This window comes from Bufo gargarizans, chromosome 8 (assembly GCF_014858855.1).
Source record: "Bufo gargarizans isolate SCDJY-AF-19 chromosome 8, ASM1485885v1, whole genome shotgun sequence".
NCBI classification, from domain to species: domain Eukaryota; kingdom Metazoa; phylum Chordata; class Amphibia; order Anura; family Bufonidae; genus Bufo; species Bufo gargarizans.
Genome location: NC_058087.1, coordinates 74,779,633 through 74,792,903, shown reverse-complemented (window position 1 = coordinate 74,792,903; position 13,271 = coordinate 74,779,633). Strand labels below are relative to the sequence as shown.

General features: G+C 42.7%; 1 protein-coding gene across 4 annotated transcripts in view; it reads right to left on the bottom strand.

Moving 5' to 3' along the window:
• Nucleotides 1-13,271, bottom strand: part of TRAK2 (trafficking kinesin protein 2) — a 71,944-nt gene that overhangs the window by 22,324 nt on the left and 36,349 nt on the right. For 2 of the 4 annotated variants that reach the window (XM_044305030.1, XM_044305031.1), the window contains exons 4-10: nucleotides 9,646-9,708; nucleotides 7,979-8,055; nucleotides 6,966-7,082; nucleotides 5,900-6,109; nucleotides 4,235-4,313; nucleotides 1,924-2,054; nucleotides 539-613 (exon numbers count right to left, since the gene is read on the bottom strand). In XM_044305030.1, the coding sequence (XP_044160965.1) occupies nucleotides 539-613; nucleotides 1,924-2,054; nucleotides 4,235-4,313; nucleotides 5,900-6,109; nucleotides 6,966-7,082; nucleotides 7,979-8,055; nucleotides 9,646-9,708 (752 nt within the window). The remainder of the gene's footprint in view (nucleotides 1-538; nucleotides 614-1,923; nucleotides 2,055-4,234; nucleotides 4,314-5,899; nucleotides 6,110-6,965; nucleotides 7,083-7,978; nucleotides 8,056-9,645; nucleotides 9,709-13,271) is intronic. The other 2 variants (XM_044305032.1, XM_044305033.1) reach the window with 2 other exon arrangements.

Below are 13,271 nucleotides of genomic sequence, written 5' to 3'. Positions count from 1 at the left end.
CCCAATTATAATTAGTGGACGAAACAATAAAATAGAGCACAAAATCAGTTAACCCCTTCAATTAATTAGTGGGAGGTTCAATAGCCGCTCCCTTGAGGTTTCATATGCACAGTACAGCACATCCCAGAAGGGGATCCTTGAGAATAGACCCTGGTTACAAGTGTTCTCCAGTGGCTGGTTATTGGGAGGTTATTTCCTGGGGGCGACGGCAGTAACAGAAGTATTTTATCCAATCAACACAATGAAAATTGTAATTGAACTTTTTTATAATGTGGACTCCACAATATGGTCTAAGCTTAATGATTAACGTAAGGGCTTATTCACACGCCAGTATGGCGGTCCGCAATACACTGGTGCCAGCATGTGACTTGAATGGGTCCACTATCTGCAAAATATGGCAAAAGATAAAACATGTCCTATTTTTTACGGAGCGGAGGCATGGATCGAAAGCGCTTCTGTGGGCTTTTGGGTCCGTGCTTCCGCACCGCAAAACATAGGACATTTGTGTATACCCAAGGCACAGAAGAGACGCTCTTACCTCAGCAGTCAGCTGCCTCTGAGCTTCTTTAGATGCCTGTAAATGAATTCTCAGCTCCTCTTTCTCTATTGCGCTCTGTTAATTCGAAAATAATAGGATATTTTCTAATGAAGTCCAATTCTTGTCTGGTGGTCTATACAGATCAATCTCATTAGATGAAAAAAGCATGTTTTAAAGAGCATCTGTCAGCAGATTTGTACCTATGAAAACTGTTACATGTGCGCTTGGCAGCTGAAGGCGTCTGTGTTGGTCCCATGTTTATATGTGCCCGCATTGCTGAGATGTTTTAATGTAGCAAATGAGCCTTTAGGAGCAACGGGGGCATTGCCGTTACACCTAGAGGCTCTGCTCTCTCAGCAGCTGTCGCACCCTCTCCACTTTGATTGATCACACCTGACCCTGCCAATGAAAGTGCAGAGGGCAAAGCTGTTGCAGAGAAAGCAGAGCCTCCAGGTGCAAAGGCAACGCCCCCGTTGCTCCTAAAGGCTAATTTGCATACATTAAAACATCTCAGCAATGCGGGCACATATAAACATGGGACCAACACAGATGCAACTGATACAAATCTGCTGACAGATGCCCTTTAAATAAGTATTTATTCAAATTAAAACATTTTGGTGGTTTTAAAAGAAGTTCTGAAATCCTGCAGTTTTCACGATGACCACTAAGTCTCACAATAGGCTAACTCATATCTGCTCTGAAGAGATCACTTCTCAGCAGTCATCACATTATCATAAGCTAGATTACAATGAATGGTAACAGCTCTATGATAAAACTGGAGGCAGAAACATAGCCTCACAGAAAGTGATAGTCACAGCTCCCCTCCTTTCCCCCTTCCTGCACAATGTTTTCTGCACCGGTCACATAGAATGATCACGACCACCTTGCATTGAAATCCCATAGTCACCTCCAGATTACAATTTCTATGTGTATGTGACTCTTATAAAGAAAATCTCTGAAACACTATTAAGAGAAGAACAGCAGCTCGGGCAAGATGGCCCCTTCCATAATCATGGGCAGAAAAAAAAATAAAAAATCTACAATCAGAAAATAAAAACACATCATCAGTATCTGCTAGTTGGGGTCTGACACCCAGGACCCTTGCCGATCAGTTGTTTGTTAATGGGACTGAGCCGCAATACCACGCACAGCCGCTATACAATGTATGTTGCGGTGCTTGATAAGCTGTGAGGAGGCAGCTCTGTGGTCTCCTCAAACAGCTGATCAGCGAGGGTCCCAGGAGTCGGACCTCTGCCGATCAGATACTGATGACCTATCCCGATAGGTCATCAGCATAAAAAAGTTGGAAAACCTTTTTAATGATGTCCTGCTTGAACCTGCATAAAAAGATCTTGAGATGAAGACAGGCCAGCTAAGATACATACCTCCCTCAACTTGTGCTGCAGATCAACAATCTGAGACAACACAGTGGATATCTCCTCCTGGTATTGTACAATCTCATCAGACTTATGGGACAACTCATCAGTAAGTCGACCGATTTGGGCATTGGATTCCCCTGGAAAGAAATTTTTCAAAACTTTAATACAGTGATTTGACAAAACCATCATTATTAATTTTGGATAGGGATAATGTTTTACAGCATGTAAAGTGGTTGAAAACGTACAAAATCCCTATTCTGTGTGTATAGATTATAGTAAACAGACAAAAATAATAATGGTTAAAAAAACAACTGACTTTTGATATGTCATAGAGACGGTGGAGGTCTGAGCTCTGAGACCCCCCACGATCTCTAGAACGAGGGGACAGGAGAGCACATATTGAGCCCTCTCTCCTCGCGACAGAGGACTGAATTGAGACTAACCCATAGGCATCTAGGGAACCTGTCTATTGCAGGGTGGAGAGTGTGCGTTTTTGGCAGAACCCCTTTAAGAACATAATTCCCTTTATATTTAATGTACTGGTAAAAAAAAAAACAAAAAAAAACAAAAAAAAAAAAACAGTGTCAGCACATCGTCAGCTATAGCCATATTGGTGGTAGGTGAGGCCAATGTAAAAATACAGTGGAATACCCCTTTAAGACAACAGATCAGATCTCCCCAATCCTCATGAGGCACAACCATTTCATACCTATAGAGCACTATAACTGTATATAGAGCCCCAGAAAGAGATATGGTGCAGTAACTATATATACAGCCCTAAGGTTATATATGGAACTGAATTATTACACATACAACCCTGCATTAGTACATAGCACCCTACTGTGGTGTCATTCATCTAGAGTCAGAGCTGCTTGGAGACCAATAGGGAGACCGAGGGGTGCGCTCTGAGAACACCAAAACTTCTGTCCAGACCAGGGGTGCACAAACAAGAGTGTCTCCTTACTCTCTATACTTCTAGAAACCAATGCATGAAAATTGGGGGGAATGGGGGGGGGGGGGTATAAGTTATGTAATGTCTGCACGGATAAGGTGCAGATCGAGCGATACCGCATAGTATCCTCGACAACAAACGGTCCAGCAATCCTGAAAATCGTATTCCGCGGTATTAAAAATTTTGTTAGCAGATCCCCAAATACAACTGATGCATTTTGAGCATCAGGGGCTCTTATTCATACCGGATGCCACACTGGCTATACTGGCTTATAGGTCCACAGAGACACGCAGGCCCAGAATACGGAGCTACTAAATTGTTTTTGGTGGTGGACGGCCATGTGACGTTATACCCTGACCAGCCAAGCAGGATTTCTCCAGGTAGTGGGCAATGGTCAACCCTGGCTGCCACCGCACCTTATGCAGGTAACAGATTACTAAAAAGGTGCTGCTGCAAGGATAATGTTCACAAGGGTTGTGTGGATAACATTTTAATTCGATACATTATTGGGGGCATTTATCAAACTGGTGTAAAGTAGAACTGGCTTAGTTGCCAATAGCAACCAATCAGATCCATTTTCCAAAATGAAATGTAGAATCTGATTGGTTGTTATGGGCAACTAAGCCAGTTCTTCTTTAGGGTACTTTCACACTTGGGTTTTTCTTTTCCGGCATAGAGTTCCGTCCTGGGGGCTCAATACCGGAAAAGAACTGATGAGTTTTATCCTAATGCATTCTGAATGGAGAGTAATCCGTTCAGGATGCATCAGGATGTCTTCAGTTCAGTCTTTTTGACTTTTCAGGGCGGAGATAATACTGCAGCATGCTGCGGTTTTATCTCCGGCCCAAAAAACGGAACACTTGCCTGAATGCTGGATCCGGCATTTTTTTTCCATAGGAATGTATTAGTGCCAGATCCAGCATTCAAATTGCCGCATTGACAGATCCGGTATTCCGGTCTGCGCATGCACAGACCTTTAAAAATGTGAAAAAAATAAATACCAGATCTGTTTTGCCGGATGACACCGGGAAAACGGATCCGGTATTGCAATGCATTTTTCTGACTGATCAGGATCCTGATCAGTCTGAAAAATGCCTGATCAGTCAGAAAAAAAAAGACATGCGTTTGCATACAGTTTGCCTGATCAGACAGTTCAGGCAACGGAACTGCCTGCCGGAATCAAACAACGCAAGTGTGAAAATACCCTTACACCAGTTTGATAAATGACCCCTTTGTGTTTCATGCACAGAAAGTGCGTATTGTCAGGGCAAGAAACGCGTAGGGTATATTGAATAAAAACATTTTTATCCATGTATCCCTTGTCTTATTATGTGTAATATTTAGGTTTCATTTTCAATCACTTACGAATTTCCTTCACGCAGTCAATGACCAGTTGTTGCTCCTTCTCTTCATAAGTTATGGTCTCTGAAGTCAGATGAGAGGCCTGAAGCAGAAGAGGCAAGGAAGACGAACACTTGTCATTGCATATACATACAGTACATAGAGCTGGTAGCCATACGTCTTATCACTGTAGGAACATGAAATCTGGAAAACGCACACAAATCCAAGCATCTCGTCTCCTGTTAATTACACAAAAGACTCCACATGGGACAACCTAGCCTTAGTTACCTCCTCTACTGTTTTGGGCAAGGTGAGAAGGGAGGGGTATATGGGTCAAAAGACAAGCAGGCTGTAAGAAATCATTGATTTAAAAAAAATATTAAATTTATACTTTTAGCATATAACACTTTTTTAGTAAATTTTATGCAAAGAAAATATTTCTACTGATAAAAAATAACAAAAACACACACACACACACACACACACACACACACACACACACAAGAACACCCACTATTTTTTAATTTTTTTTTTTTTAAATTTACTTTTAGATATACATCTATGCATCAGGAGAGGCTCCGGGTACACTACGTTGTAGGCCGATTTCTGTGTTCATTTTATTTTTAAGACAGATTCTCTATCATACCTGCTTGCAAAGCTGCAATTTCAGGGCTTGGTGGGCATTCGCTATGAGGAATTCTAGTTTTCTGTCTCTCCATCATTTCAAAACTTTAGACTAATGGCCACATTTATATTTATGTGGCGTGAAAAAGTCCCAAACTCCACATTTGCGTCTTCCTAAATGCCACCCCCATGCAAAAAGAGGGGGGGTGTGGTGAGGGCAGGGCCGGTGGTCCTGACACATTGGTCATCTTCTAGGATAAATCTCCCCCTATATGACTGTCACAGCCCTGCTCCCTTTTTCGCACCTCAGACACTATACAGCTTCGAAGCCTTCTCCCTGAAACAGAACATGCGGTGTGTGAATAATACCGCACAGTGCTCAAGACCAGGTTAGCGAGAAAGAGGGAAATAATGCAGGAGACTACACTACACACAAAGGCCCTGCGCAGCCGCAAGAGGCAGGTAATTAATGACCTGGCGCAGGCTCATCAGAAATTACATGCCCCCTCTGGTAGTCTGTAGCCCAGTCGGAAATCTATGGCAGTTACGAATGGAAAAAAAGTGACAATGGCATTTAAAAAGTAGCAAAACTGTGTTCTTGACTTTTTAATGGCAACAAAAGACATAGGAGAAATGATATATTTCCCCCAAAGTTTATTTGCATAGAACAGGGATCAGCAACCTTCGGCACTCCAGCTACTGTGAAACTATAACTCCCAGCATGCACACCTACTTCACTTTTCTTGTAACTCCCACAGAAGTGAAAAGATGATTCTGGGAGTTGTAGTTTCAGAACAGCTGGCAGGTCCGAGGTTACTGATGCCTGGCACAGGAGTAATGCCATCATTTATTGTATACAATCAGAACGATTTGCAAAGTTGCTTCATTCTTTTTTTTTTTATTAACAGATGGACACACACATGCCCACAGCTTTTTAGCTTTCTTCATTTACATCAATGTAGGCAACAGTATACTGAAATGTGAAACACACAGATTTATGGATACCAGATGAAATTCTGCTAATCCAACTCCACGTGGGTATTTAGTAAATGTTCACACCTGTACCTGAGAACGTAGCGCAAGATTCTCCTCTTCCAGCTCCCGCAGTTTGACGTGTAAGTTATCCAGCTGCAGTAGCCCATGTGTGAGGGTAAAGGAGTCATTGGAGCGCAAAGGCGTAGAGCAACTGGAATCCGTCTCACTCTCCTCCGAGGCAATGGAAACCACCCTAAGCAGGTCATCCTTCTTGGTCAGCTCATGCTGGAGCTGATTCACCTATACAGGGGACAAGGCGTTTTCGTGGATCAATAAACTGATGAGCAATAAGGCATGAATGGGATTTAATTGGACTTGTTTATTTTACACACACAGCAAAAAGGTTTTAAACTACTGATGACCTATCCTTAGGATAGGTCATCAATATAAGAACAGTGGAGTCCAACTCTCGGCACCTCCACTGATCAGCTGTTTTCACAGACCCCGGAACCATGCACTGGAACTACACAGCCTCATCCGCCTTGCCTGGTCACTGCACAGCTGCACATACTCACCAATTCCCCGAAACTCTGGTCTCTGGCCTGTTTACTTCTGGCAGAGTATGGATGGGGTCACGTGTGCCACTGCAATCAATCACTCCCTCAGTGGTGACGTGTCCCCAAGTGGCATACCACTACTGGTTCACATGCTGCTAGGAAACATGTCACTGCTGAGGCCAGTCATTGGCTGCAGCAGCACACAACATGACTGTACTCCAACTAGAAGTAATCAGGCTGCGGATCAGAAGACTGAGATATGGAGCTATATTGGCAGGGAGCCGGTATGAATTTTCATTAGGTGCCACACACTCCAGGGGCTAGGTATGCCACACGCTCCAGGGGCTAGGTAAAAATGGCCAAAGTCCTAGAAAACCTCTGAGGTTTAGTTTCCCGTTACCAAGAATTAAAGGCAACGTATAAGACTAGGTTCACACCACTTTTCAAACATGTATCATAGAGAGTCATAACAGATCTAGGACACTAGTATGAACAGTCAGTATACTGTAGGCCCCAAAATGGAAGTTGAAGCCATGCATAATACTTAACCAATGTAATAGAGATTTATGGTTGCATTTTATAGACTCCTAAACACTCACATGATCTAATGCCTGAGACAGCTGTTCTTCCAAGGACTCATTTTGCTCAGTCAAGATGTGGTTCCTTTTCAGAAGGGCCTGCCCGATGCGAGCAGCCAACTCAAGGTCTCGGTCTCTCTGTAAAAAATAAAAAAATATATAAAATTTAGCTTTTCTACCTTTATTTAACAGAACGCCTTTTATCTGTGTTACAATGCCGGACAGGCATATCATCCACAACACATATATACTGGATTCATGCTGTGGATTGACATACATGCCTTGGCCAGTGCATAAACATACCTATATACACACACACATGGTACATGCATATACTAAAACTAACGTCAGTTCATTATTTACCTTTAGAGAAGCCAAGGTATCACAAATATCACAAAGGTAAATGATTTCTACACGTTACATTACGCCTAGATACATTGTTACCATTTTTCCTATTCACAAAATATAAAATGTATCTCTTGGCAGCTCATTTTTAAAGTACGGATTTTGGAATTCTCTGATTACTTCGCCAGGGGTGAAAGTAGTTTGCCTCCCCTGTCCTTAAATAGACTCCATGATATGTGCAGTCTCCAAAAAACCTGCAGCTGTGTGTTGGAAGTCCTGTCCCTATAATATGATAAAGTGGTATTATACCAACTATAAATGAAAGGCCGCCTCGACACCTGGTAGATGGGCCCGACACCCGTTTAAAAAATAAATAAAAGCTCTTTGCGCACATTTTTGATAATTTATAGTAGGTTTGATACCACTTTAATTTAGTATAATCCCTAGTTCCCAGTTGTATTGTTTGTATGTGAAATGTTGTGCTGCCATACCTGTTTCTGTTTGCAACTCTGTAGCATGCAATGGAAATAATGCTGCTGGCTGTAAATGCAAGATTTTTAAATCCAGATGATAACCAAAGGATTGCAGTCAAAAATCAAGTACCCGCATCGTTCTCAGACCATGCATGTGTGTCCCCAGGACCGGAACGATGTGGTATGTGGCCGTGTTCCCTTACTCTGGGGCCTCACCTCTGTCAGCAGATGGGTTAGCATGTCTGTATCATTGTAACTTCTTGTCATCTGTTCTATTCTTTCTGAACCAAGAACTGAAATATTAAATGGAACAGAAGATTAGGTTCACCGTGGAAGGTGTTCAGACGCAGAGAACATGCTGACAGTTATGCATCAATATACTTCAGAGCGGTCTGCTGAGTCACAGGCAGAACATGATCCACCTGCAAACGGCTTTCACTTTCCGATTTTCTGCAGACAACTATTTTCCCACATAAAAAAAGTAATGACCACAGAGGGGGTAATGGACTTTTTTTAGGCCTCAACGGAGGGGGCTAAGTGGCGAGAATGTTCTTTTACTGTTTTATCATGTTTTTGGAGGCACCAGGAAAATGTTCTTACAAACTTTTCAAATTTCTGTCCAGTTTATTAGAGAGCAGACTTTAGTCGCTTAAGGGGCAACCAATTTTTATGTTTTCCTCCATGCCATACCTTTTTTACTTTTCTTTTCACAGAGCAGCATGAGGGCTTGTTGTATTTTTAATGGACCTTAACATTTACCATAACATGTTTTGGTGAGAGAGAAAAAAATAATAAAAAATTACAAAAATTCTTTGTTGGGGAAAATTGAAAAAAAATATTCCACCATTGTTTTTTAGGCTTTGGTTTTATGGAGTTCTCTAAGTGCTAAATAAGACATGAAGAATTTATACTGTGGGTCAGCAGGATTACAGCGATCCCACATTTATGTAGTTTTTATTGTATTTTACTACTTTCATAAAAAAATAAACACCTTTGAAAGAAACATTCTGACACCCATGACTTTTTTATATTACCACCTACAGATCTATTTTTAATTCCAGGGTGAGCTGTAGTTTTTATTTCTACTGTTTTGGGGTACATATGACTTTTTTTTTCCCAATTATGGCATTTACTGTATAGGATAAATACTTTTATAATTTAATATTCCGAGGAAGCCCCCTCCCACTAACCTCTCAGATGCCAAAGTTGCAACTTGATGAAGGCATCTTAACGTTAAAATGACCAGGATCGGAGTTATCTCTGATCCTGGTCATTGCCAGTGGGTGTCAGCTGTATTATACACCTCAATACAATCGTTGGGACCTCCGCAGCCCTATACGGATTTTGTCCCAATATACATTGTGTGGACATTCCTTATGTGCATGTTTTTAGTTTTATGTTTTTAGTTTTATGTTTTTAGTTTTATGTGAGTACAGTTTTAGTCATATATCACTATTTTAGGTAATAAATTGGGAATACTGACATCCTGCCTTGATGTTCTCTGGTATTTGGGTGCCCTCCAGTTACTATATTACTTTGTATTATACAGCTGGCACCTGTCATGTATGGAGCAGGTTCAGAACTGAAAACTAAATTTTAATAGATGTGTCGACACAACCTAAAGTTGAAAGTATCAGGACAGTGTAACGTCCCTGCGGATATCCTATATAGCTACCCTTATTCACTTGGGACATGTGAACTGGACCAACTGCATCCCTTATCCACATCACTAGTTTGTGGACTGCTCATCTCTGTCTGGGATGTTACATTAAAAACCTGTGATCTCCGATAAGGAGATTCTAGAAATAACCATGATAACAATGTTTCTTTCTTTTCATTGCTTTCATGTTCTACAGTGCAAATCAAAGTGAAGAAACAATTACCTTGCGTTCCTCGACTTGCTTTACAAGAATCATCATATGAAGAGGAGGGAAGTTCAACAAAAGCTTAGAAAAGACAGCAAAATAGAAAGAAAGGAAACATGGAAGATAAGTAGAGAAGTAGAGAAATGCTTGAAAAACAGATACTGTTAGATGTACTAAGGGGAAATATCTCAGACTGGCATTTTACGTCAGTCTTGAATTCCCCTGCACTGCCCAACAACGAGCCCAATTTATGACGAGGCGCGGGTCTCTTCATATATTAGGCACATTGTCCGCAAAGCTGCTCTCCAAGCTGCCATAGATTTCTGTCTTCATTTGCACCGACAAAAGTCCCCTTTTCAGAAACTGTGTGAAACACAGTTTTTGAGACTTTTTTATGCCACTATATCACCCTCTAACTGCAGTCTATTAGAAGTCTTGTGGGGGCAGTTCCCATCAGGTTTATCCCTGCTGAGTGGGATACGTTTAAATACCTGAAAACGTATTCATATGTCTTGGTGACTATTGTGCCCTCCCCCCCAAAAAAATATTGTAAACAGATGGAAAGTAAGTCAAAAGTCGTTTAATCTTTTGGGCTCAGTTTGCCTCCTTAATGTGAATGGATCTGCTGAGGGCTATGTCTGAATATTGTTTTCAGGTAAGCAAATGCATCTCCCCTGCGGAATGCTCGGCGGAGGGCTAATACATGATAGAGCAATAGGAACATATGAAGAACAGAGAATAGATTGTAGTCGGCCTTTCTATCCAAATAAATCCGAACCCGGGAATTATTCTGTGAATTTTAAAACGTAATAACATTATTATAAATGTTAACAATTTTTATGAACGAAATTTCAACTGAATGTTGGAGATCCCAGTCTACAATTATTAATGTTGGGGGTCAGGATCTTCAGCAATGAAAGTACTATAGATCTATATGAAGTATCATTTAAATTAGGGCATCGCTAAGACACCCAGACAGCTGACCTAGTGGGTACCCAACACACCCCTATTTGGACCGTTTTGGACACTGGTGCTCTTTACGTAGACGCCTATACAAAGTCCTCCACCACATGACAGCAGCTATAGTACTAGAGAATACCCTCATCATCACTAACCATGCGATATACATACAACACACTCACCCTGCAGACTGACAGTATTGAAAATGTCCTCGTTATGATTAAAATCCGGCTCATCAGTGTCCATTATTTCGGAGCACAGTGCTTTGTGTTGTAGAACCTGATTTCTGTGTGGTTAGTAAGGTGCTGGGTGAAACCTATATACAGACTAGTGTACACATTCCCTCAGGCTATAAAAATGAGCCCAACCCAGTTCTGAGGAAAACATCAATAACAGTCTGCGAGAAGATATGCCTTTATTATCGGCTACCACTGTAGATCATTTATTCTCCATATTTATTACAGAGAGATTATACTCACAATGCACTGCTCATCTCCCCAGAAAACATAGGGTTAAAGGACTCCCAGCAGCGCCTTATCGGAACAGTTACTAGTTCGCTTCTAGTCGCACTAATCTGAAGATTTCCACTTCACTTGCCGAGTTACATGGTTAGAACATGAGGTGCAAGATTCTTTAAATATCTAGACACCGGCCGCATGAGAAGTACTTCCAGGGCCACCATTTTTAGAGAACCACTCAAGTTATAGCAGAGCAATAGAGGTATATTCAATATACATATGTATTCATTTGGCATAGGGGTCATTTAATAAAGCTAAAATATGCCTAAATTGGGCATATTTCAGGCGCAGATGGCTCCGCCATCTGCGATTTCGACCTGCTCACGCCAGGTCTAAAAATGTGTGCGCGGGGAGGAAGGGCCGTCAGGCCCCTCTCATTCACCATTTTCTACGCCCATTTTAGCTGTAGAAAATGGTCTAAATGTAAGACCGAGGAAGCTGGCTTACATTTAGACTGGTGCTGATGTGCCGAAGTTATGGATAGGCCTGCGCCTCTTTATAACTTAGGCGATTCCTTTGCCAACTTTGGGCCTTTACTAAGATCGGCGTCTGAAACGATGGTCTTAATAAAGGTGCCCCTTAATGTTTTTTATTCAATTCTAGAAACCAACCAAACTACTGGAAATAAGAGCAAAATTGTCCTTAGGCTAGCTTGGAGCACATATACTACTTACTATTCTAGTGGTGAGCCATCCCTCTGCTGCATCCAAATTATGGGAGAAAGGGTTTTATGCAGACTCTTTTATTCACTGTTAAAAGGGGTTGTCTCTGATGAGACAACCCTTTTCAGAACACGTCCCCCTGGGGTGATCAGTTAACTTCTCCCACTCCTCAGCCAACCAGGCATTGGTACTTTTACATGGCTGACAGTCAGATGAATCGCATTTACAAGGAAAGCTCCAGTCCAACAAAAACGAGATTTTTGTATAACTTACCAGTAAAATCTCTTTCTCGCTCTTCCTTGGGGGACACAGGAACTCTTGGGTATAGCTTATCTCCATAGGAGGCGTGACACTAAGTAAAAGACTGTTAAGCCCCTCCTCCAGCAGCTATACCCTCAGCCTGGAGAGAGAGACTTCCAGTTATGTGCCCAAGTAGTGCAAGACAAAGGCAAGGAGTAACCAAACCAATACCAACAAGTCAGAAAAAAACACCCGTAGGGCAACAAAAAAACAATGGGTGGGCGCTGTGTCCCCCAAGGAAGAGCGAGAAAGAGATTTTACTGGTAAGTTATACAAAAATCTCGTTTTCTCGCCCAATTCCTTGGGGGACACAGGAACTCTTGGGACGTTCAAAAGCAGTCCACAAACAGGGAGGGACCACAATCAAAAGCGAACCAGGCACCGTAAACATTAAGGCACCGCCGCCTGCAAGACCAAGCGGCCCAAAGCAGCATCCGCCGAGGCATAAGTGTTCACCCTGTAAAACTTGGTGAACGTGTGCAAAGAAGACCAGGTGGCCGCCTTGCACAGTTGTTCAGCCGAAGCACGATTACGCTGAGCCCAGGAAGCCCCGACCGCTCTGGTAGAATGAGCGGTAATACCAAAGGGCGGATCCCTGCCCCGAGCACGGTAAGCCTCAACGATAGCCATCTTGAGGAAGCGGGCAACAACCACCTTAGACGCCGCCAGCCCCCTGCGCGGACCCTCCGGAATCACAAACAGAGAATCCGAGCGTCGAAAGGGTCTGGTCACATCCAGGTAGATCCTGAGAGCCCGAACAACATCCAGACGGTGAAGCTCCCGCTCCCGGGGATGCGACGGGGACGGACACAGAGAAGGAAGGACAATATCCTCATTCAGGTGAAAGGCGGACAACACCTTCGGAAGAAAATCCGGAACAGGGCGGAGAACCACCTTGTCCTGGTGAAAAACCAAGAAGGGCTCCACGCAAGAAAGAGCCGCCAACTCAGACACACGCCGAAGAGACGTGATAGCGACGAGAAAGAAAACTTTGCAAGACAACAAACGAGGGGAAACCTTGCGCAGAGGCTCGAAAGGGGAAGACTGGAGAGCCGCCAACACAACGTTAAGATCCCAAGCAGGAACGGGAGGACGATAGGGGGGAGCACAGTGAGCAACCCCCTGAAGAAAGGTCTTCACCGGACCGAGCGGAGCCAGAGGACGCTGAAAAAGGACCGAAAGAGCCGAAATCTGACCCTTCAGG